General features: G+C 40.2%; 1 protein-coding gene across 4 annotated transcripts in view; it reads right to left on the bottom strand.

The window, feature by feature from the left end:
- Positions 1–24670, bottom strand: part of septin2 (septin 2) — a 31336-nt gene that overhangs the window by 3895 nt on the left and 2771 nt on the right. The window contains exons 1-12 of one of the 4 annotated variants that reach the window (XM_072691327.1): positions 22940–23028; positions 22816–22859; positions 20267–20378; positions 15763–15849; positions 15197–15320; positions 7412–7546; positions 5707–5824; positions 5306–5407; positions 5010–5155; positions 4383–4505; positions 420–480; positions 184–278 (exon numbers count right to left, since the gene is read on the bottom strand). In XM_072691327.1, coding sequence (XP_072547428.1) covers positions 192–278; positions 420–480; positions 4383–4505; positions 5010–5155; positions 5306–5407; positions 5707–5824; positions 7412–7546; positions 15197–15320; positions 15763–15849; positions 20267–20378; positions 22816–22859; positions 22940–22958 — 1158 coding nt within the window. In that variant the 5' untranslated portion in view covers positions 22959–23028 and the 3' untranslated portion in view covers positions 184–191. Of the gene's footprint in view, positions 1–183; positions 279–419; positions 481–4382; positions 4506–5009; positions 5156–5305; positions 5408–5706; positions 5825–7411; positions 7547–15196; positions 15321–15762; positions 15850–20266; positions 20379–22815; positions 22862–22939; positions 23029–24670 lie in introns of those variants that run through there. The other 3 variants (XM_072691328.1, XM_072691329.1, XM_072691330.1) reach the window with 3 other exon arrangements.

Here is a 24670-nt window from a genome sequence, read left to right as displayed (position 1 = left end):
GTGTGTGCATTGTGTCAGCAATGGATGCAGCTAAATGTAGCTGAACGCATTCATTAGAAAGGGTGTCCACAAACTTTTGGAAATTAGAAAATATACTGTAGCCTCTATACTGATGCACTACATTCTTAGCAAAGTTCATAACCAACTAGCTTTTAGAGCCGATAACCATTTGGATGGTCCTACCGTGGGGTTCACACGTGGGGTCCGTCTCCTTCCCCGTCTCCATGCTTCTGCATCTGTGCCTGCATCTTAGCAATCATCTCCTGCATCCGTCTCAGCTGTAAACATTAAACACCAGCTGCGTTAGACAGCAGCGTTCACTCAGACATGACAATGAAGAGTGTACCGTGTGTGTGTGTGTGTGTGTGTGTGTGTGTGTGTGTGTGTGTGTGTGTGTGTGTGTGTGGAGTGTAGCGAACCTCAGCCTCCTTCTCCTGCAGGATCATGTCCTTGTCCATTTCCTCCGGCTCTGGACCCTTCCTACAGGACCCACAGAATTACACACACGAACAGACAAGTACACACTGTGTGAGGAGCCTAATGCTCAACACACACTTAGGTTTACTACTTTAACGACAGTCAGCCAAGTCATGTTTGGTGTTTGAGGCTAATACAGCTAACAAGTAATGGAATCTAATCCCACCAATTAGCACAGCGCTAACGGTATTCCTAAGGTCAGCACACACTCACCGCAAGCCATGTGGAGGTGCTCGTTAATCTCTAATAGATTGATTATGTGGTTTCTGACACTGTATGACCCACTGCAATCACAAAGTCACATAACTGAGGCTTTATTATGGCGGTCTGGCTGTTTTCCCACCAATTATTACTGTGTGAAGCTCGTCTCAAATACTGTAAAATATACTACTGCTTACTGTTTATGATACTGTTGGAAAGTACTGAGCAAATTTAGACAATTTCTATTAATTTACAGAATTTAACATAAAGAATACACAATAGGGCTGGGCGATATACAGGTAAAACTATGCGATACATAATATTTATCATGATACATCACATGTAATCACAGACTACTATTATAAACTAATGTTCAGATCCTCTCCTGTACTGAATACAGTGATTTATACTCTATAACATCTGCTGCTCTTCATCTAACGAACCCTTCAGTCTAATTACACTGTTAGTAATGAAACCTGCAGCTGATCAGTGGATGTTTATTAAGCAGTAATAACAGTCTCCTCCATATGATTAGAAAAGATTACTGTTATCACCATAACCAAATTTATCATGATACAATATAATATTGTCATATCGGCCGGCTCTAACACACGATACACAAAAAAGTACCAAAATCTCTGTGCACATCTTATTGTTTGCGTTTTCCTGTTTGTTTTTTTTAGTTAAATACAGTCAATAATCAGCAATTATGCATTAAAATGTGATGTGTGTCTGTAGAAGATTCAGAATTTAGAAAATCAATTATATGCTTTTAATCATAAGGATGCTAGAAAGAGTTTTTTGAGCGATGCCATATGTATCTATAAAGAGCCATTTTTGTAATACAGATGTGTACGAGTGTAAATAAGCTTTAAAAGATCCTTTAATCTTTTAAAAGAATAAATACAAAATATGATAAAATAAAATATAAAATGTCCCATACTTTCTCTACACATTATATTTCTGTATGTTTTTCCCAACATATTAAATCCAGTAAATAAACAGTGTGTACTGAGTGTGTTTCTGCAGAGGATGTACTTATGGGTACTGTGGGTCATACAGCGTGAGAAACCTCATAATCAACTCCATTAGAAACCACTGAAGACCCCCATAGGGGTCAGAGGTCTGAGGAGAGTGTGTGCTGGGTAAGATAAGCTATATGATGGGATATAAGCTCCCATTACCAGCTAACTACTTTAGCCTCCGAGCTCCTGGCTGATCGACTGCATTTGGAACCAGTTTGGTTTTTGGCTGAACTATCGCTTTAACCCTTTAAAGCCACGTGTATCATATTTCATATATATCAAATAACACCATCAGCCAGAACATTAGCACCACCTGCCTAATATTGAGTAGGTCCCCCTTGTGCCACCACAACACACATTGAAGGCATGACCTCCCCAAGACCACCAATATATCAGCAGCAGATCCTTTAAGTCCTGGAAGTTGGGAGGTGGGACCTCCATAAGCATCAGTAAGAGCCTTGGGTGGCCATGACCTTGTCGCTCGTCACTGGTTCACTGGTTGTCCTTTCTTGGACCAGTTTTGGTAGGTGCTGATCACTGCATACTGTGAACAGCCTACAAGACCTGCCTGATGTTCTGGTGGAGATGTTCTGACCCAGTCGTTTATCTAGAACATCACAGTTTGGTTCTTGTCAAAGTGTCTCAGATTCTTACGCTTGTCTATTTTTCCTGCTTCAACAACTGACTGTTCATTTACTGCCTTATATGCCCTACAGGAGCCACTGTAACCAGATCATCAACTATTCAGCTGTTTACTTTACCTGTCGGTGGTACTAATGTTATGGCTGTTCAGTGTACCTAGCAATAATAATACTAATTAAATAAATTAACATTATAGAAATAAGAATTAAATAATAATAAAAAAATCTAAGGCATGTTTTCTGCCCCCTGGTGGATTATCCATGTGCTGCATGCTCCAGATAAAAAAAAAAAAGATTGAAATAAATTTTAATTATTAATTAATTTTTTAAAATGGAATATTTGAAAAAAGTAGCATAAAGTATAAGGGGGTAAAGAATTCTGAATAATATTTAGTTTTTTTTTTTTTTAAAATGCTCAGAGCAATAAGATGCACGTTACAAAATAAAGGTCCTGTATGCAAAGTGTTACCTAACTTTGTATTCAAAGTAATAATTAATAATAAATAAAATGTATTTATTAATAATATTAATAATACATATGATTGTTGGTTATCATCAATATTATCATTATTATTATTTATTTATTACTTGGTCAGCAGGTCAAATCAACACTATGGTTTTAAAGAAATACCCAGCAATTATTTGATGGTTCAGGCTTTAAAGGGTTAAATCTAAAATCCAACAGTGAAAATCTTACTTGCATAAAATCTTAATTGCAGATCAGCTAAATCATATATACTCAGCATGTTGACGTGAAGCTGAAGCGAGTACCCAGAGAGGTGAGTGTGAGATGAGGCCTGGTGATCAGGACCCTGGTGAAAAGGGCTCAGGGCAGAAGCGGCACACACAGAGCGGAGCAGCGAGTGTGTGTGCAGAGCGGTGTGGAAGGTGGGTAGAGCAGAGTAGAGTGTGTTGAAGCACAGTGCATGAGGCAGAGAGGCGTGCGTGTTAGCAAGCGAGCCAGTGTGGGGTTTGCTTGGGTGTAAGAGTGTGTGTGTGTGTGTGTTGAATCAGTATAAGCATCAGGGTGATAGACAGACAGAGCTTTGACTGAGCTCCCAGCAGTACCTCCCCCTCCTATCCTTTGAAGTATACAGATTTGGTGTGTGCAGAGCTACAGCTCACAGATCCACTGTCTATAGATGAGATCTGTAACACACAGATTTATGATGCAGAGATTTGCTGTGTTTAGATACTACAGGACTCCTAATCTGCTCAGTAAATCATTAAATATTATAATAAACACTAATAATAACACTCCTACAGAAGGTGGTGGAGGTTCTCCATCACTGTGTTCATTAGAACATCTCCAAAGTTCTCCTCTCTCATGGAGTCTAGTGTTATTTAGAGTTCTCCTCAGATCAACACCTGGTTTGGTGGTAAATCAGGGCTTAATGATGGTAAATCAGGTGAGCTGCTGCTGCTGCTGCTGCTGATGGAGTTGAACACATCCTCCACACTGTGCTGGCTGGACTGGGGGGCGTCCAGGAGAACCCTGGAGGAACCGAGCTCTGTTCTTCAGACTAGCTCACCAACAAGATCTCACTACTTTCTTTCTTCAGAATGAGAAGCTCTTGTTTTTACTGGATTTATGTTCTCCTGCATCTGTTTTCCTCCAAATATATGCTCTTAAAATATAATACTTTGTTTTATGCCCTAATCACATAATTTATATTATGTACATTGGTTGGCAACTTGAGACAACAGCTGTCAGACAGAAAGGCACTGTACTATATGTACCCTCCAAGGTACAATATAGGGTTGTTAAGGTGTAGCTTATACAGTTCATTTTTCCAGGAGAACTGTGCATTTGCTTATTTATTATGTATTTATTATTATTATTATTATTATTAAGTATAAATCTGGTGAATTTAATTATGTATATACAAGATCCTTTCTAGACAGACTAATCTGTCCATTGTGGAGCTGTCTGACAGTTTTGGGACTTTTGTATATAATTATTAATTGGGCTAATTTCTGGGTTTTGAGTACTGGTAGGGTGGGGGAGGTGTAGAAAGACAGGCAGTGCAGTACGTACGCAGGCGACAGAGGCAGAATGTAACCATGGGAGGACAACCTGCCGCCACGTTTGAGGCGCTCAGAGCGGAAGTTCTCGTAGTGCAGGTCCTGGGTCACCTCCTGTAGATCCTGCATGTGGGTGCTGCACAAACACCAGGCAGTCAAAGACAGTCAAACCCAAAGGGCTCATATTCAGAATTCTGAACTTGATGATCAGGGTGAATTATGGTATAAATGATAAACATTAGCATTGATTTGTGTCATATAATAAATAGAGTCTTTCATACAGGGAACGATCCTGCCCACGGTGATACAGCAGAATGACCACTTTAATAAAACAGTGCTACCGTATCAGAGTTTGGTGATTACAAACTTATATGCCTATGAATGTATGAAACACAGTGGAAATAATGCAGACTCAAAGCTATCTATTTACAATTAGCTAAATCAGCTCAAATGCAAATTGAATGTAGATGTGATTAATTATGTAGTTAATTATGCATTGATATCTTTTTAGGACCAAATAAAATAAGCTGTGGGACTTCAATACTATTATATTGTTCATTGTACTGATTTCTGCTTACAGAACCACTATGTAGATGTTTGGACCCTGTGGACTCTGAATGCTGAGTGCTGCGAGACTCACATGAGCATTGTGCGGAGCTTCAGGAAGTCATTGTGTTCGGGGTTTTCTACCTCCACCACGCCCCAGGGGTACAAACGTCCTCGCACCTTCTTCCCCTTCGCCTCAATCTGCTGGTTGGAGCCCACCACTGCAAACGGTATACTGGTCTAGAAAAAACATTAGTAATAATAACGTTAGTAACTGCTTAAACTGACTGCATTGCATAAATAACAATAACAACTAAATAATCATAATAATAATAATAATAATAATAATAATAATAATTAACAGACGTTAGTTAGGGGAACATGACAAACCTTCAGAATCCTTGTTTGCTCCTTGAAGTCCTCATCCTCATCTGACTCCGCGTCAGGCAGGTGGTAAATCTTAATCCCATGCTCATCAATCTCATCTAAAATCTAAAGCACATTTATGATGGTTAAAAAACATGAAACCGTGAACGTCTTGTAGGTAAATGGGGAAAATAATGTTTTATTACAGATGTGATTTAAAAAGAAAATATGTTGTAATATCAAGTTATATATCAGCATTTGAAAGTTTTATCATTTTAATAAAAATATATGATTGTAACACACAGCACACAGCGAGTTTCATATTTACTCAAATAATTGTTCATTCTGAAATATGAGGGGTCCATCCACCTAACACCTGTGGAAAGGAGATCTGTGTTGGGTAAAGAAAGATTTAAGGTCAGTACCCGGCGCTTGAGCCTCTCCCTCTCCCTCAGAGTGAGTGTATCAGCCTTGGCGATAACGGGCACCACGTTGACCTTGTTGTGAATGGCCTTCATAAACTGAACATCCAGAGGCTTCAGACTGCAGAACAGAGAGACAGAGGGACATCAGCTTTACATTAAAGAGACGAGTGAATACAGACCCTAAAATAAGGATGCAGACAATGTTCCTCTGATCTGACTTTGTTATGGATATGTGGTTTAAACACAGAGCACCACACCGCACCACACCGCACGGCTACAGCTACAGCGATTTAACTGGGCTGTTACTGTGATGAGCTCAATCACTCAAACATCACAAAAAGATGTATGAATGGACGGATATGCAGAGATAAAAATTGATGGATGGATAAATGGAAAAACAAATGCATAGATGAATGAATGGGCGGACGGATGGATGGAGACAAGAATGTACGGAGAGAGGCAAGAATGTACAAATGGAAAGATATACAAATGGATGGATGGATGGATGTACTTATGGATGGGTGGATGGATAAATGGAGATACAAATGGATGGATAGAGAGACAGATGGAGATACAAATGCATGGGGGAATAGATAGATGGGTGAACAGATGGAGACAAGAACATATGGTCAGAAATACAAGATTGGAGATAGTAATGGATGGATGGAGATACAGATAAACGGAGGGAAGAATGGATGGAGATACAGATGAATGGATGGATGGATGGAGATATAAATGGATGGGTGAATGGATGGAGACAAGAATGTATGGACAGAGATACGATGGAGATGGTCTTGATGGAGACAATGTACAAATTGTATGAAGATAACAATGAATGGATGGATTGAGATACAGAAAGATAGATGGAGATACTAATAGATGAGTGGGGACATGAATGTACACATGGATGGAGACACCGATGGATGGATATAGGGCTAGGCGATATTTTAAAAATACTATATCACGATATTTATCACAATACATGTAACGTCAGTATCGACAGATTCTTATTAACTACTATGCTTACAGAAGCTTACTGTGTATCACCATAACAAAATGTATCACGATACGATAATATATCATCATATTGCCCAGCTCTAGTTGGCTGGATGCTGCTTTGCTCATACCATCCAACCATCTTCAAATGACCTGGGTTTACAGTAAGGCTAATAAGACATCGCCATATTAAGACATTACATCTAAACACACAGGACTAATTACACTCTACACAATGAATCATCATGAAGGTCAGTGTTCTTTAAGCACAGAGAATATTCACAATGTGCTCATGATCACAACATTTATCACAGATCTTTCATCAATCAGTGAACCCCCAGCATCCAATCAGTGACATCACACCCAGAAAATATAAACAGGTGGCATTTACTATGGGGATTTGGAACAGAAACATGACATAATTTACCATTCTTTTGTAATATGGTCATAATATTTAAATAATGACATAATGTCTGAAATACCACACTATGCACACCTCATTACTGTTATACCCCTCAGTCCCAACAGAAACCAGAACTGTGCAAAAAATAAAAATAATAATAATAATAAATAAATAAACCAACCAGTCAACCTGTTGTGTTTAATGGCAGATGACCATCTACCCCAAGTAACCCGAGGTAGTAATGATGAAGTGATTATTGGAATTTTAAGTGAACATTATTACTCTGGTGAGAATCTGGAGACTCACCCGTGTCCGAGTGGGGAAATGAAGTAGAAACAGCAGTGAACGCGGTTGTCCACGATGTGCCTGCGGTTCAGCCCACTCTCGTCGTGCAGGTAGCGCTCAAACTGGTCATCAATGTACGCAATGATCGTGCTGAAGCTGGAAAGAGAAAACAGCGGTGTGAGACGGGGGACTCGCCAGAGGGGTTCCTCTGATGTCCAAAAGTGGACTATTTTACCACCATCATCATCATCATCATCATTCCATATAAAACTCAGAAGACTCGTGTTGTAGCTGCACTGGTGGGTTTGGATAGGAAATAAATTATGGGCTGTATCTATGTTGTAGTACTCGTACTATTTACCCCCACTGTAAATGACCGCCCGCACCGCCAGTGCAGCTTTTCTGGGACACTGACGCAAATACAAGGCAACTAGAACTAGTGGCCTGGAAAAACATCTGTATCATAGGAACATCATAGGAAAAACATCTGTAAAAAATAAATAAATAATAATAATAAATAATATATATATATATATATATATATATATATATATATATATATATATATAAATATATATCATAGGAACATAGTAATACATCACATTCCCAACTTTACACACCAAACTAAAAAGCTGCATAATAAATAATGTATTTTAATAATTATTATGTTTTTATCATATTATTCAAGTTTTTGATCCTCATATTAATGTTCTTGTGACAGGACAGTTATCAAAGCATTCTATTGTTAGCTGTACAGTGCATGACTGCAAACACTATATGGACAAAAGTATTGGGACACCTGCTCATTCATTGTTTCGTCTGCAAAAAAAGCATATTAAAAGAGTTGATCCTGCTTTTGTTTGAGCAACTGTCTCTACTGTTCAGAGAAGATAGATTTTGCAGATTTTGAAGGAGCATTGCTGTAAGGATTTGATTGCATTTAGCGACAAGCGCATTGTTAGTGAGGTCAGGATGTTGGAGGATCACCATGCAACCTCATCCCATTCAAAAGTACTGGAATAGCAATAGGTTTAACTTAAAAGTAGCTGAATGCATTCATTAGAAGGGGTGTCCACAAACACGGACATGGACACAACTTGATTGGATGAATATCTGTGATTATCTGTGATCACTCAAATGCCTCACAAAACTACAGCAATGAATACTTGGTTACAGCCCTAACAAGACAAATGCAACAGGAAACGTTTCCTTTCAGAGAATTCCAGCTCTCCGTCTGTCTCTCCCTGATCGTAAACTGGGACATTTCCTGTCTCTGCTCTCCCGCAGACGGCAGCTGCTTCAACTTCCCAGATAACTCACTCATTTATCCTCACCAACTCACCACTTCCCCTTCGCTCTGCCTAAAAATGACACTTATTTGAATAGTGAGCTGAAGTGACTAGAAACAGCACTGCAGACGCCCTCCATAAGAAAGAAAAGCAGAATCACTTTCACATGAACTGTTTTGCAAGGGAAAGTTGGGCTGTGACAATTCAGCACCCCCCCCCCCACCCCCATATCCCCTCCCTGTAGTTTTAGCGGCGAAGCATGTCACCCACAAGACCTTTGGGATAGCATTGCTGCTTATGACACTAGGAGATGCATCAGGCTAATTAAAAGGTTCCCCTTCTTAAGGCCAAAGCTTTTAACGAAGGAATCCGGCTGCTGATCAAGGGCAGCACTTTCACTGATTGGTGACATAACTTCATTAGACCACGGCTGCCCCACACACTGAACTGAAGTATACTAAAGAAGCTCAGTGATAGAGAGATAGATAGAGAGATAGACAGATATAAATACGGAGGTAAGTATATATGTAGCTAGATAAGTAGACAGATATATAGATAGGTAGGTATAGCTAGCTAGATGTGTAGGTACATTGGTAGCTAGCTAGATTGGTAGGTAGGTTGGTAGCTAGCTAGATAGGTAGGTAGGTTGGTAGCTAGCTAGATAGATAGGTAGGTTGGTAGCTAGATAGATAGGTAGATAGGTAGCTAGCTAGATAGATAGGTAGATAGGTAGCTAGCTAGATAGGTAGGTGGGTAGCTAGCTAGATAGATAGGTAGATAGGTAGCTAGCTAGATAGGTAGGTAGGTTGGTAGCTAGATAGGTAGGTGGGTTGGTAGCTAGCTAGATAGATAGGTAGGTTGGTAGCTAGCTAGATAGATAGGTAGGTTGGTAGCTAGCTAGATAGATAGGTAGGTTGGTAGCTAGCTAGATAGATAGGTAGATAGGTAGCTAGCTAGATAGGTAGGTGGGTAGCTAGCTAGATAGATAGGTAGATAGGTAGCTAGCTAGATAGGTAGGTGGGTTGGCAGCTAGCTAGATAGATAGGTGGGTTGGTAGCTAGCTAGATAGGTAGGTGGGTTGGTAGCTAGCTAGATAGGTAGGTAGGTTGGTAGCTAGCTAGATAGATAGGTAGATAGGTAGCTAGCTAGATAGGTAGGTGGGTTGGCAGCTAGCTAGATAGATAGGTAGGTTGGTAGCTAGCTAGATAGATAGGTAGGTTGGTAGCTAGCTAGATAGATAGGTAGATAGGTAGCTAGCTAGATAGGTAGGTGGGTTGGCAGCTAGCTAGATAGGTAGGTTGGTAGCTAGCTAGATAGGTAGGTAGGTTGGTAGCTAGCTAGACATGTAGGTAGGTTGGTAGCTAGCAAGACATGTAGGTAGGTTGGTAGCTAGCAAGACATGTAGGTTGGTAGCTAGCAAGACATGTAGGTTGGTAGCTAGCAAGACATGTAGGTAGGCAGGTAGCTAGCTAGACAGGTAGGTAGGTTGGTAGCTAGCTAGACAGGTAGGTAGGTAGGTAGCTAGCTAGACAGGTAGGTAGGTTGGTAGCTAGCAAGACATGTAGGTTGGTAGCTAGCAAGACATGTAGGTAGGCAGGTAGCTAGCTAGACAGGTAGGTAGGTTGGTAGCTAGCTAGATAGATAGGTAGGTAGGTAGCTAGCTAGACAGGTAGGTAGGTAGGTAGCTAGCCAAATAGGTAGGTGGGTTGGCAGCTAGCTAGACAGGTAGGTAGGTAGGTAGCTAGCTAGACAGGTAGGTAGGTAGGTAGCTAGCTAGATAGATAGGTAGATAGGTAGCTAGCTAGATAGGTAGGTGGGTTGGCAGCTAGCTAGATAGGTAGGTTGGTAGCTAGCTAGATAGGTAGGTAGGTGGGTAGCTAGCTAGATAGATAGGTAGATAGGTAGCTAGCTAGATAGGTAGGTGGGTTGGTAGCTAGCTAGATAGATAGGTAGGTTGGTAGCTAGCTAGATAGATAGGTAGGTTGGTAGCTAGCTAGATAGATAGGTAGATAGGTAGCTAGCTAGATAGATAGGTAGATAGGTAGCTAGCTAGATAGGTAGGTGGGTAGCTAGCTAGATAGATAGGTAGATAGGTAGCTAGCTAGATAGGTAGGTGGGTTGGCAGCTAGCTAGATAGGTAGGTAGGTTGGTAGCTAGCTAGATAGATAGGTAGATAGGTAGCTAGCTAGATAGGTAGGTGGGTTGGCAGCTAGCTAGATAGATAGGTAGGGTTGGCAGCTAGCTAGATAGGTAGGTAGGTTGGTAGCTAGCTAGATAGATAGGTAGATAGGTAGCTAGCTAGATAGGTAGGTGGGTTGGCAGCTAGCTAGATAGATAGGTAGGTTGGTAGCTAGCTAGATAGATAGGTAGGTTGGTAGCTAGCTAGATAGATAGGTAGCTAGCTAGATAGGTAGGTGGGTTGGCAGCTAGCTAGATAGGTAGGTTGGTAGCTAGCTAGATAGGTAGGTAGGTTGGTAGCTAGCTAGACATGTAGGTAGGTTGGTAGCTAGCAAGACATGTAGGTTGGTAGCTAGCAAGACATGTAGGTTGGTAGCTAGCAAGACATGTAGGTAGGCAGGTAGCTAGCTAGACAGGTAGGTAGGTTGGTAGCTAGCTAGACAGGTAGGTAGGTAGGTAGCTAGCTAGACAGGTAGGTAGGTTGGTAGCTAGCAAGACATGTAGGTTGGTAGCTAGCAAGACATGTAGGTAGGCAGGTAGCTAGCTAGACAGGTAGGTAGGTTGGTAGCTAGCTAGACAGGTAGGTAGGTAGGTAGCTAGCTAGACAGGTAGGTAGGTAGGTAGCTAGCCAAATAGGTAGGTGGGTTGGCAGCTAGCTAGACAGGTAGGTAGGTAGGTAGCTAGCTAGACAGGTAGGTAGGTAGGTAGCTAGCTAGATAGATAGGTAGATAGGTAGCTAGCTAGATAGGTAGGTGGGTTGGCAGCTAGCTAGATAGGTAGGTTGGTAGCTAGCTAGATAGGTAGGTAGGTGGGTAGCTAGCTAGATAGATAGGTAGATAGGTAGCTAGCTAGATAGGTAGGTGGGTTGGCAGCTAGCTAGATAGATAGGTAGGTTGGTAGCTAGCTAGATAGATAGGTAGGTTGGTAGCTAGCTAGATAGATAGGTAGATAGGTAGCTATCTAGATAGGTAGGTGGGTTGGCAGCTAGCTAGATAGGTAGGTTGGTAGCTAGCTAGATAGGTAGGTAGGTTGGTAGCTAGCTAGACATGTAGGTAGGTTGGTAGCTAGCAAGACATGTAGGTTGGTAGCTAGCAAGACATGTAGGTTGGTAGCTAGCAAGACATGTAGGTAGGCAGGTAGCTAGCTAGACAGGTAGGTAGGTTGGTAGCTAGCTAGACAGGTAGGTAGGTAGGTAGCTAGCTAGACAGGTAGGTAGGTTGGTAGCTAGCAAGACATGTAGGTAGGCAGGTAGCTAGCTAGACAGGTAGGTAGGTTGGTAGCTAGCTAGACAGGTAGGTAGGTAGGTAGCTAGCTAGACAGGTAGGTAGGTTGGTAGCTAGCAAGACATGTAGGTTGGTAGCTAGCTAGACAGGTAGGTAGGTTGGTAGCTAGCTAGACAGGTAGGTAGGTTGGTAGCTAGCTAGACAGGTAGGTAGGTTGGTAGCTAGCTAGATAGATAGGTAGATAGGTAGCTAGCTAGATAGGTAGGTGGGTTGGCAGCTATCTAGATAGATAGGTAGGTTGGTAGCTAGCTAGATAGATAGGTAGGTTGGTAGCTAGCTAGATAGATAGGTAGATAGGTAGCTAGCTAGATAGATAGGTAGATAGGTAGCTAGCTAGATAGATAGGTAGATAGGTAGCTAGCTAGATAGGTAGGTGGGTAGCTAGCTAGATAGATAGGTAGATAGGTAGCTAGCTAGATAGGTAGGTGGGTTGGCAGCTAGCTAGATAGATAGGTAGGTTGGTAGCTAGCTAGATAGATAGGTAGGTTGGTAGCTAGCTAGATAGATAGGTAGATAGGTAGCTAGCTAGATAGGTAGGTGGGTTGGCAGCTAGCTAGATAGGTAGGTAGGTTGGTAGCTAGCTAGATAGGTAGGTAGGTTGGTAGCTAGCTAGATAGATAGGTAGATAGGTAGCTAGCTAGATAGGTAGGTGGGTTGGCAGCTAGCTAGATAGGTAGGTTGGTAGCTAGCTAGATAGGTAGGTAGGTGGGTAGCTAGCTAGATAGATAGGTAGCTAGCTAGATAGGTAGGTGGGTTGGCAGCTAGCTAGATAGGTAGGTTGGTAGCTAGCTAGATAGGTAGGTAGGTGGGTAGCTAGCTAGATAGATAGGTAGATAGGTAGCTAGCTAGATAGGTAGGTGGGTTGGCAGCTAGCTAGATAGATAGGTGGGTTGGTAGCTAGCTAGATAGATAGGTAGGTTGGTAGCTAGCTAGATAGATAGGTAGCTAGCTAGATAGGTAGGTGGGTTGGCAGCTAGCTAGATAGGTAGGTTGGTAGCTAGCTAGATAGGTAGGTAGGTTGGTAGCTAGCTAGACATGTAGGTTGGTAGCTAGCAAGACATGTAGGTAGGCAGGTAGCTAGCTAGACAGGTAGGTAGGTTGGTAGCTAGCTAGACAGGTAGGTAGGTAGGTAGCTAGCTAGACAGGTAGGTAGGTAGGTAGCTAGCTAGACAGGTAGGTAGGTTGGTAGCTAGCAAGACATGTAGGTTGGTAGCTAGCAAGACATGTAGGTAGGCAGGTAGCTAGCTAGACAGGTAGGTAGGTTGGTAGCTAGCTAGACAGGTAGGTAGGTAGGTAGCTAGCTAGACAGGTAGGTAGGTAGGTAGCTAGCCAAATAGGTAGGTGGGTTGGCAGCTAGCTAGACAGGTAGGTAGGTAGGTAGCTAGCTAGACAGGTAGGTAGGTAGGTAGCTAGCTAGATAGATAGGTAGATAGGTAGCTAGCTAGATAGGTAGGTGGGTTGGCAGCTAGCTAGATAGGTAGGTTGGTAGCTAGCTAGATAGGTAGGTAGGTGGGTAGCTAGCTAGATAGGTAGGTAGGTGGGTAGCTAGCTAGATAGATAGGTAGATAGGTAGCTAGCTAGATAGGTAGGTGGGTTGGCAGCTAGCTAGATAGATAGGTAGGTTGGTAGCTAGCTAGATAGATAGGTAGGTTGGTAGCTAGCTAGATAGATAGGTAGATAGGTAGCTAGCTAGATAGGTAGGTGGGTTGGCAGCTAGCTAGATAGGTAGGTTGGTAGCTAGCTAGATAGGTAGGTTGGTAGCTAGCTAGACATGTAGGTAGGTTGGTAGCTAGCAAGACATGTAGGTTGGTAGCTAGCAAGACATGTAGGTTGGTAGCTAGCAAGACATGTAGGTAGGCAGGTAGCTAGCTAGACAGGTAGGTAGGTTGGTAGCTAGCTAGACAGGTAGGTAGGTAGGTAGCTAGCTAGACAGGTAGGTAGGTTGGTAGCTAGCAAGACATGTAGGTTGGTAGCTAGCAAGACATGTAGGTAGGCAGGTAGCTAGCTAGACAGGTAGGTAGGTTGGTAGCTAGCTAGACAGGTAGGTAGGTTGGTAGCTAGCTAGACAGGTAGGTAGGTAGGTAGCTAGCTAGACAGGTAGGTAGGTAGGTAGCTAGCCAAATAGGTAGGTGGGTTGGCAGCTAGCTAGACAGGTAGGTAGGTAGGTAGCTAGCTAGACAGGTAGGTAGGTAGGTAGCTAGCTAGACAGGTAGGTAGGTTGGTAGCTAGCAAGACATGTAGGTTGGCAGCTAGCTAGACAGGTAGGTAGGTTGGTAGCTAGCAAGACATGTAGGTTGGTAGCTAGCAAGACATGTAGGTTGGTAGCTAGCAAGACATGTAGGTTGGTAGCTAGCAAGACATGTAGGTAGGCAGGTAGCTAGCTAGACAGGTAGGTAGGTTGGTAGCTAGCTAGACAGGTAGGTAGGTAGGTAGCTAGCTAGACAGGTAGGTAGGTAGCTAGCCAAATAGGTAGGTGGGTTGGCAGCTAGCCAGATAGGTAGGTGGGTTGGCAGCTAGCTAGACATGTAGGTTGGTTGGTAGCTAGCTAGACATGTAGGTTGGTTGGTAGCTAGCTAGACATGTAGGTTGGTAGCTAGCTAGATAGGTAGGTTGGTAGCTAGCTAGATAGGTAGGTTGGTAGCTAGCTAGATAGGTAGGTAGCTAGCTAGATAGGTAGGTTGGTAGCTAGGTAGGTAGGTAGGTTGGTAGATAGCTAGACAGGTAGGTAGGCTGGTATCTAGATAAATAGGTAGGTAGGTTGGTAGCTAGCTAGATAGGTAGGTAGCTAGCTAGATAGGTAGGTTGGTAGCTAGGTAGGTAGGTAGGTTGGTAGATAGCTAGACAGGTAGGTAGGCTGGTATCTAGATAAATAGGTAGGAAGGTTGGTAGCTAGATAGATAGGTAGGTTGGTAGACAGTTATCAGCTTGATAGGTACATAGCCAGCCAGATAGGTGGGTAGATAGTTAGACATGTAGGTATGAGGATAGCTAGATAGGTAGGTAGATAGATATGTAGGTAGAAAGCTAGACAGATAGCTCATTAAAAATGTAATTACCAGTCTTGGCTGTTAATAGCATCTCCATATCCGGGTGTGTCCACCACAGTCAGACGGAGTTTCACACCACGCTCCTCAATCTCCACCGTCGAGGCTTCAATCTGCACAGTGCGCTCAATCTTCTCTAAAAATAACAACCAATCACAAACTCAGCAGGAGGTCATGTTTTATATGAGTTTGAGGCTTTCAGAGTAAACCATGATGATCTACCTAAACCTAAAATCTATAAAGAGTAACTTTCATAGTTTTTACATTTCCACTGAAGTTTAGTGCCAAATGTACTGGTCCACTCACTGCTAAATGCTCTCACACTGAATTAATAAATGAAGCAATACAATTCTGATTCTGCTATAATATCTTATAATAGGGGTCTAATCTCTTTCTTGATGTACCTTTGAATCTAAACGTTTTACTTCTAAAAGATAACCATGACCTACAGTAAGATTTTCACTAGCGTCCCATATAGTGAAGGTCTTACCACCACACACACACACACACACACACACACACACACACACACACACACTTGAGGATTCAGAAAATTCTGCAGGGGTGGTTTTACTGACCTGCGGCTCCGGGGATGACCCGCTCTGGGTAGAGGTCAGTGAGGAACAAGCTGTTGATCAGAGTGGACTTCCCCAAACCAGATTCACCTGGAAACAACATGAATATAAACGTTACATAACGCTAGAACGTCTGTTGTGTTCATGGAGTGGTTGGTGTGGCGCAACAGATAACACCACCACCTACCATTGCGTTACAACAACACCATGTGGGAGACTGGGGTTCGATTCCCAGTCTGGGTGACTATTCTGCGCTACACCAATAAGAGTCCTTGGGCAAGACTCCTAACACTACATTGGCCCTCCTCTGTAATACGAGTAACCTTGTAAGTCGCTCTGGATAAGAGCGTCAGCTAAACGCCATAAATGTAAATGGAGTCTCTGATGGACCTGAAAGCACTGTCTATTATTTACATTTATTTGCCATGAAGCAACTAATTACATTCTGATTGGGAGTGTGTTGTGTTTTTTACTGGTAACATTAACAGCAGTAACAGGCTGCTTGCGTCTGCTATTACTGGGACGTAGCTAGACTACATATCTGCTCCTCAATTAAGGCTGTTAAGTTGGATATAACAGAATAAACTACTTCAACATTAATATTTAGAAGGTTAATATACACAGAAGTAGTTAAATATGCTGTAAATAAGCACATATGCATAGATAGATGGATAAAAGACTTACTTAGATTACATAGATACTAAACAGCAATAACCGCTGGACAAAATGATAATGGTAATAGAAATATATGCATGTAAATAATATGCAAATGTAAATAATACAAGCCTGACTAGTATAAAAAAAAATACAGAATTTAATAAATACAAGCTGCTAATCTGTGAATTAAAGTAATCAAAGGTGTTGTGGGCTTCCAGATGGTTCTCGTATTCCTGAAACGGCTCCGATGGAGAACGTTAATGGCTATATAAACCGCAAGGGAACTCGCTCTGCAATACTGCCAGCTGTGGTCAATCATCTACCCGTAAATAAGCATGATTGTACATACACCGAGTGCGAGAGTGAGGAGGATAGAGAGAGTGCGAGAGAAACCAGAGCCCATAATAGCATTAAAATTTGCATTTCTTGCTGAAAATGCAAATTCGTGCTTTGAGCTTCCACTAAATTCATTCTGGACATACTGAGAGCTGCAGAAGCTTGATCTGAAGGTGGAGCAGCATGTGGGCTGAGGCTGTAGAGTAACACTACAGGATTTTACACTAATATGACTCTATGGGTTCTGCAGCGTTACACAGCAGCAGTTCTGGAGAGAGGTTCTCCTCTCCTCTCCTCTCTTAACACAATGCGTCCTGGGAGTGTTTTGAGTTGCGAGAGCGAGGTTTCACATGGTTTCCCAGCGATTCTCAGTTCTCCCTCTGTTCTGACCTACAGGCCCGCGTTGTTTGTGGAGCTGAAAGTGACCAATCAGGCGCTGCATTCCAGAGTGACTTATTTTAAGGCAGAGGAGTGACTCTGCAGTGAACCTCTCCCCTCCCCCCAGCCAGCACAATCCATGCACTCCCGGTCACGGTCAGCAGCTGGATCCACACAGCCGGAGAGACAGAACTGCAGGCTTCAGCTGCTCTCCGGCACGGAGACACTAACCCTGGCAGTAGGACGGATTCCCACAGTCACTCCCATAATAAGGAAACCACTCGCAAGCTTCCTCCCACCAGAATTCCCCTCACACGCACCTCTGAAATGCAGTGTACTGGTCAGTAAACTGTAGGTTTTAACATATACACGACCCACGATGTTAGTCCAATGAGTATGCTAAGCTTCATTGTACAGTGGCTTGATGACGTGCACGCACAGGAGTTCTGTACTGCACACACAGCGACAGCAATCTCTACGGCTTTTGAAGAAATGCTTGGCAAGTGGAAATGGTGCACGCTGTGATCAGAGATAATGCTTGCAATATGGCTAAGGCTATGGAGGAGAGCGGGCTCGCTAGCTTGGGCTGTATGGCACATACTTCACAGCTAGCCGTTAACGAAGGCGTCCTAAGCCAACGAAGCATATCGGACTGTGCGTCCATCGGGAGAAAGCTAGTCGGAAAAAAGCTAGTCAGTTGTTTGGTACAACTTATATTTGGAATAATCATCTCATGAGATTAGTTAATGCGTGATTTTGTCAGGTTTTTAAAAGCAGTTCATATATGGATTATAATGTGAACTTTTTTTAAATACTAAAAAAGTTATCAGTTTTTAGTATCGGTATCAGCCACAACAATGTGCTAATAATCGGTTATCATATCGGCAAGAAATTCAACATCGGTGCATCCCTACTCTAGAAGATTCAAAACTGACTAATATCCAGAATGAAGCTCTAATATCATTAATATCCAATATAAAGCTCTAATAGCATTAATATCCAGTATGAATCTCTAAAAACATTAATATCCAGAATGAAGATCTAATAGCATTAATATCCAGTATGAATCTCTAAAAACATTAATATCCAGTATGAATCTCTAAAAACATTAATATCCAGAATGAATCTCTAAAAACATTAATATCCAGAATGAATCTCTAATAGCATTAATATCCAGAATGAATCTCTAATAGCATTAATATCCAGTATGAAGTTTTAATAACATTAATATCCAGTATGAAGTTTTAATAACATTAATATCCAGTATGAAGTTCTAAAAACATTAATATCCAGTATGAATCTCTAAAAACATTAATATCCAGAATGAAGCTCTAATAGCATTAATATCCAGTATGAAGCTCTAATAGCATTAATATCCAGTATGAATCTCTAAAAACATTAATATCCAGAATGAATCTCTAATAACATTAATATCCAGTATGAAGTTTTAATAACATTAATATCCAGTATGAAGTTCTAAAAACATTAATATCCAATATGAAGTTCTAAAAACATTAATATCCAGAATGAATCTCTAATAGCATTAATATCCAGTATGAAGCTCTAATAGCATTAATATCCAGTATGAAGCTCTAATAGCATTAATATCCAGAATGAATCTCTAATAGCATTAATATCCAGAATGAATCTCTAATAACATTAATATCCAGAATGAATCTCTAATAACATTAATATCCAGTATGAATCTCTAAAAACATTAATATCCAGAATGAATCTCTAATAGCATTAATATCCAGAATGAATCTCTAATAGCATTAATATCCAGTATGAATCTCTAAAAACATTAATATCCAGAATGAAGCTCTAATAGCATTAATATCCAGTATGAATCTCTAATAGCATTAATATCCAGTATGAATCTCTAAAATCATTAATATCCAGAATGAATCTCTAATAACATTAATATCCAGTATGAATCTCTAAAAACATTAATATCCAGAATGAATCTCTAATAGCATTAATATCCAGAATGAATCTCTAATAGCATTAATATCCAGTATGAAGTTTTAATAACATTAATATCCAGTATGAAGTTCTAAAAACATTAATATCCAGAATGAATCTCTAATAGCATTAATATCCAGTATGAAGTTTTAATAACATTAATAGCCAGTATGAATCTCTAAAAACATTAATATCCAGAATGAATCTCTAATAACATTAATATCCAGTATGAAGTTTTAATAACATTAATATCCAGTATGAAGTTCTAAAAACATTAATATCCAGTATGAATCTCTAAAAACATTAATATCCAGAATGAATCTCTAATAGCATTAATATCCAGAATGAATCTCTAATAGCATTAATATCCAGAATGAATCTCTAATAGCATTAATATCCAGTATGAAGTTCTAATAGAATTAATATTCAGTATGAAGTTCCAATATCATTAATATCCAGTATGAAGCTCTAAAAACATTAATATCCAGAATAAAGCTCTAAAAACATTAATATCCAGTATGAAGTTTTAATAACATTAATATCCAGTATGAAGTTCTAAAAACATTAATATCCAGTATGAAGTTCTAAAAACATTAATATCCAGTATGAAGTTCTAAAAACATTAATATCCAGTATGAAGCTCTAATATCATTAATATCCAGTATGAAGTTCTAATATCATTAATATCCAGTATGAAGTTCTAATATCATTAATATCCAGAATGAAGCTCTAAAAACATTAATATCCAGTATGAAGCTCTAATAACATTAATATCCAGTATGAAGCTTTAATAACATTAATATCCAGTATGAAGCTCTAATAACATTAATATCCAGTATGACGCTTTAATAACATTAATATCCAGTATGAAGCTCTAATAGCATTAATATCCAGTATGAAGCTCTAATAGCATTAATATCCAGTATGAAGTTCTAATAACATTAATATCCAGTATGAAGTTCTGATAACATTAATATCCAGTATGAAGCTCTAATAACATTAATATCCAGTATGAAGCTCTAATAGCATTAATATCCAGTATGAAGTTCTAATAACATTAATATCCAGTATGAAGTTCTAATACATTAATATCCAGTATGAAGCTCTAATAACATTAATATCCAGTATGAAGTTCTAATAACATTAATATCCAGTATGAATCTGTACTCACCAACAACCATGAGAGTGAACTCGAAGCCCTTTTTCACGGATTTGCGGTGAACCTGGTTCGGCAGGTTGGCGAAGCCGACATACCCAGGAGTCTCTGGGTTGGTGAACTGGCCCTGATAATGAACACACACGCGCACACACACACACACACACACACACACACACACACACACACAATCATCATCATCAGTTCACAACCTGCCACGCAGGGCGGAGCTAACGATTACTTATAGGACCCATTAATCAACTAACTAAGCCATCGATCCTCAGCTCAGAGCAGAGCTAAGTATTCACGCTTCAGCGGACGCTGCACTGACCGATTGCAGGAGTGTTTACTGAAGGCCAAACAACCTCAAACATTCAGTCTGAGAGTCCCGCCATCTCTCACACACTCGCACGGCCTGAGAAACCACAGAGAGCACGGAGCTGACTTACAGAAGAGCCTCACTGTTTACTGAAGAAGAACCTCAGCTGGTTTAATCAGACTAAAAATTCAGATCCTCTAATCTTAGACTCTACTCTTCACCAAGTACTCTCAGACGGAAACGTGTAGGCTAACATACAGATGGATACTTTACTGATCCCCAAAAAAATTTAACAGCCAGTAATACAATAAAAAAATGTAAAAAAATTAAATAATGCATTTAAACCTAACCGGAGCGCAGTAATAAAGAATAGAGAATGAATAATGTGCAGGTGAAGTGGGAATCAGCAGATAACTGACAACACTGAATAAACATGTGCAGTAATTAATTAAAGTAAGTGTCAGTATTAAAGTAAATGTTATAGTATATATATATATATATAGGGCTGGGTGATATGGTAAAATGTTAAATCACGATATTTACAGAATTTTAAACATTATTTATTTTATTGTGTAGAGAAAAATGCACCAATAGCTTCAGATTTTCAAAAAAAAAAAATTCTGTCCAAATACTTTCTCATCAAGTTTGTTACACATACAACGAATTTTACTTGGTGTGAGCAACACAAATATGACAGAATAAGTATTAAAAAAAAGTAATAAAAGCAATAAAGCTGTTAAAATCCATATGTAGCCTGAGTAGACATCTATATACAAACTATTATATACAGATATAACGATTTAAATAACAATTAAATGGAACTAATTAGTCTATAATGAAACGTGGGTAGAGGATCCGTGTTCTTCAAGCACTGACAATATTCACGATATGCTCAGAATGTGCACCATGACAAAAAATATCACAATACTATATCATCATATTGCCCACCCCTACCTCTATACACATCTCAGCTGCAATATACATACACTTTTGTGTGGTGTGAATTTACTACCTGTTAATTCTGAAAATGTGCAATTTCTATATTTTAGTTTATATCCATATGTTCATATTTCACTTAGCTTATACTCAGTCTATACGTTCTCTAATTTAGCTTACTTTAACTCTTTTATATATATATATTACTGCTGTTTGTGGTGAGTGAACACCAGGACTGCTACTTAGTTTTTGTGTGAAATAATAATAATAATAATAATAATAATAATAATAATAATAGTAATAACAAATAAGTCAATATGGAGTTCTTGTTATATCTGATACTGCACTGCTGTTCCTCAATAAACACCTCTTCCATTGTTTAAATATTTGTGTCCTCAAACTGAACTTCTGCTTCTTCTATCAGAATCTGAGATCTTTCCCCGAGTCCACTGTGGTACACAAACAGGTTCTGAGTGCACTGCAAAGATCTCCCAAGTACCCCAAATATACTGCAGTACAGTAAAAGGTTCTACGTAGTATTGAAAGGGGTTCTAAAGAGCACTGTAAATGGACTCTACACAGTACTTATAATGATATGATACTGTACTGAAAACAGGGTTCTAGTATTTTTTATAAAGTAAAGGGATTTTAAATAGCACTAAACGGGTTCTATACAGTATTAAACAAATACAGAACTCAAACAGACTTAAGAGTGAGTACTGAAAGTGCTGAAAAGGTTCTATACATTACTGAACATCTACTAATGTACTAAAAAGGGTTCTATACAAAACTGAAAAGTGTTAGAACTAATAAGCGCCCATAAAGTGATGAATATGGAATTACATAGTACTGAAAAGGGGTTCTAGACAGTACTGAGGGTGTAAATAGTTTTGAAAAAGGTTCGAAAAAGTGCTGAATTTTGTAATTTTATTCAGTACTAAAAGAAATAGAAGTTTTATAGCATACTAAAAAGGGTTCTACACAGTACTGACAATGGTTGTACATAGTACTGAAAATAGGTTCAGGGCAGTGCTGGTGTGCGGTTCTATATAGTTCTAAACAGGGCTGAAAAGGTGAAGCTGTCGAATACGGAAGAAGGGTTTTGTGGAGCACGACTAAAAAATGTACTATAGTGAAATAAAGGGCTGTATATCAGTACAGTACTGAAACCTGCTCCATAAAGTACTGAAAAAGGTTCTATGTAGTACTAAAAAGAGTTTAAATACAGTAGACTTCAGAACCGTGCAGAAACAACTGAAACTAAAAGCAGCCGCTGCCTAAAGGAACTAAAGGAACTAAAGGAACGTACCTTCAGTTTATCAGCCTGAGACATGTCGAGCTGGGAGTCCGAACCTGCAGAAAACAAAACAAGCACATCACACACTCGCCCTCAGCCGGCAAACACAGCCCTCAACCCCAGTAATCATCAATACCATCCTTATTCGCCGCCATCGGAGCCGTTCAGTATCAGAGCTGTGAGCTCCTTCAGCTTCTGCTGCTCGTTTAACCACAGAAAGGTAGTTTTCAGAGGCTCTCGGCACAGGAAGTGCGCTGTCGTTTGCACATCCTCTATTCAAAAGTGTGTGTCTAAACCACAACGCATCCTGACCCGATACTGAACACACACACACACACACACACACACACACACACACACACACACACACACTTCACCCATTCTTCTCCTTCAAATACACTTCCCAGAAGGTTGTAATATTAGTTGTAGTAGAAGTATTATTATTATTAGTAGTAATAATATAAATAATAGTAATAGTAGTTTTAGTAGTGACAGACAGCAGTTGATGTAGTATTATTATTAGTAGTAGTAATAATATAAATAATAGTAATAGTTTTAGTAGTGGTAGCAGTACTACTATTAGTATTAGCAGTAGTATTAAAACAACAGTTATACTAGTTTGAGTAGTTGTAGCAGCAGTAGTATTACTATTAGTAGTAGTAGCATTAAAATAGTAGTTTTAGAAGTCATAGCAGTAGAAGTATTTCTATTATTAGAAGTATTATAAATAAATAAATAAATAAATAAATATATATATATTAGTTGTAGTAGTTTAAGTAGTGGTAGAAATATTACTATTACTATTAGCTGTAGTAGTTTTAGTAGTCGTAGCAGTGGAAGTATGACTGGTTGCAGTGGTAGCAGTGGAAGTATGACTGGTTGCAGTCGTAGCAGTGGAAGTATGACTGGTTGCAGTCGTAGCAGTGGAAGTATGACTGGTTGCAGTGGTAGCAGTGGAAGTATGACTGGTTTCAGTCGTAGCAGTGGAAGTATGACTGGTTTCAGTCGTAGCAGTGGAAGTATGACTGGTTTCAGTCGTAGCAGTGGAAGTATGACTGGTTTCAGTGGTAGCAGTGGAAGTATGACTGGTTGCAGTGGTAGCAGTGGAAGTATGACTGGTTGCAGTGGTAGCAGTGGAAGTATGACTGGTTTCAGTCGTAGCAGTGGAAGTATTACTGGTTTCAGTCGTAGCAGTGGAAGTATGACTGGTTTCAGTGGTAGCAGTGGAAGTATGACTGGTTTCAGTGGTAGCAGTGGAAGTATGACTGGTTTCAGTGGTAGCAGTGGAAGTATGACTGGTTTCAGTGGTAGCAGTGGAAGTATGACTGGTTTCAGTCGTAGCAGTGGAAGTATGACTGGTTTCAGTCGTAGCAGTGGAAGTATTACTGGTTTCAGTCGTAGCAGTGGAAGTATGACTGGTTTTAGTCGTAGCAGTGGAAGTATGACTGGTTGCAGTGGTAGCAGTGGAAGTATGACTGGTTTTAGTCGTAGCAGTGGAAGTATGACTGGTTGCAGTGGTAGCAGTGGAAGTATGACTGGTTGCAGTGGTAGCAGTGGAAGTATGACTGGTTGCAGTGGTAGCAGTGGAAGTATGACTGGTTGCAGTGGTAGCAGTGGAAGTATGACTGGTTTCAGTGGTAGCAGTGGAAGTATGACTGGTTTCAGTGGTAGCAGTGGAAGTATGACTGGTTGCAGTGGTAGCAGTGGAAGTATGACTGGTTGCAGTGGTAGCAGTGGAAGTATGACTGGTTTCAGTGGTAGCAGTGGAAGTATGACTGGTTTCAGTGGTAGCAGTGGAAGTATTACTGGTTTCAGTGGTAGCAGTGGAAGTATTACTGGTTTCAGTGGTAGCAGTGGAAGTATGACT

Source organism: Salminus brasiliensis, chromosome 11 (genome assembly GCF_030463535.1).
Source record: "Salminus brasiliensis chromosome 11, fSalBra1.hap2, whole genome shotgun sequence".
NCBI classification, from domain to species: Eukaryota; Metazoa; Chordata; class Actinopteri; order Characiformes; family Bryconidae; genus Salminus; species Salminus brasiliensis.
Note: the sequence above shows the minus strand (reverse complement) of the source record. Positions and strands in the feature narration are given on the sequence as shown.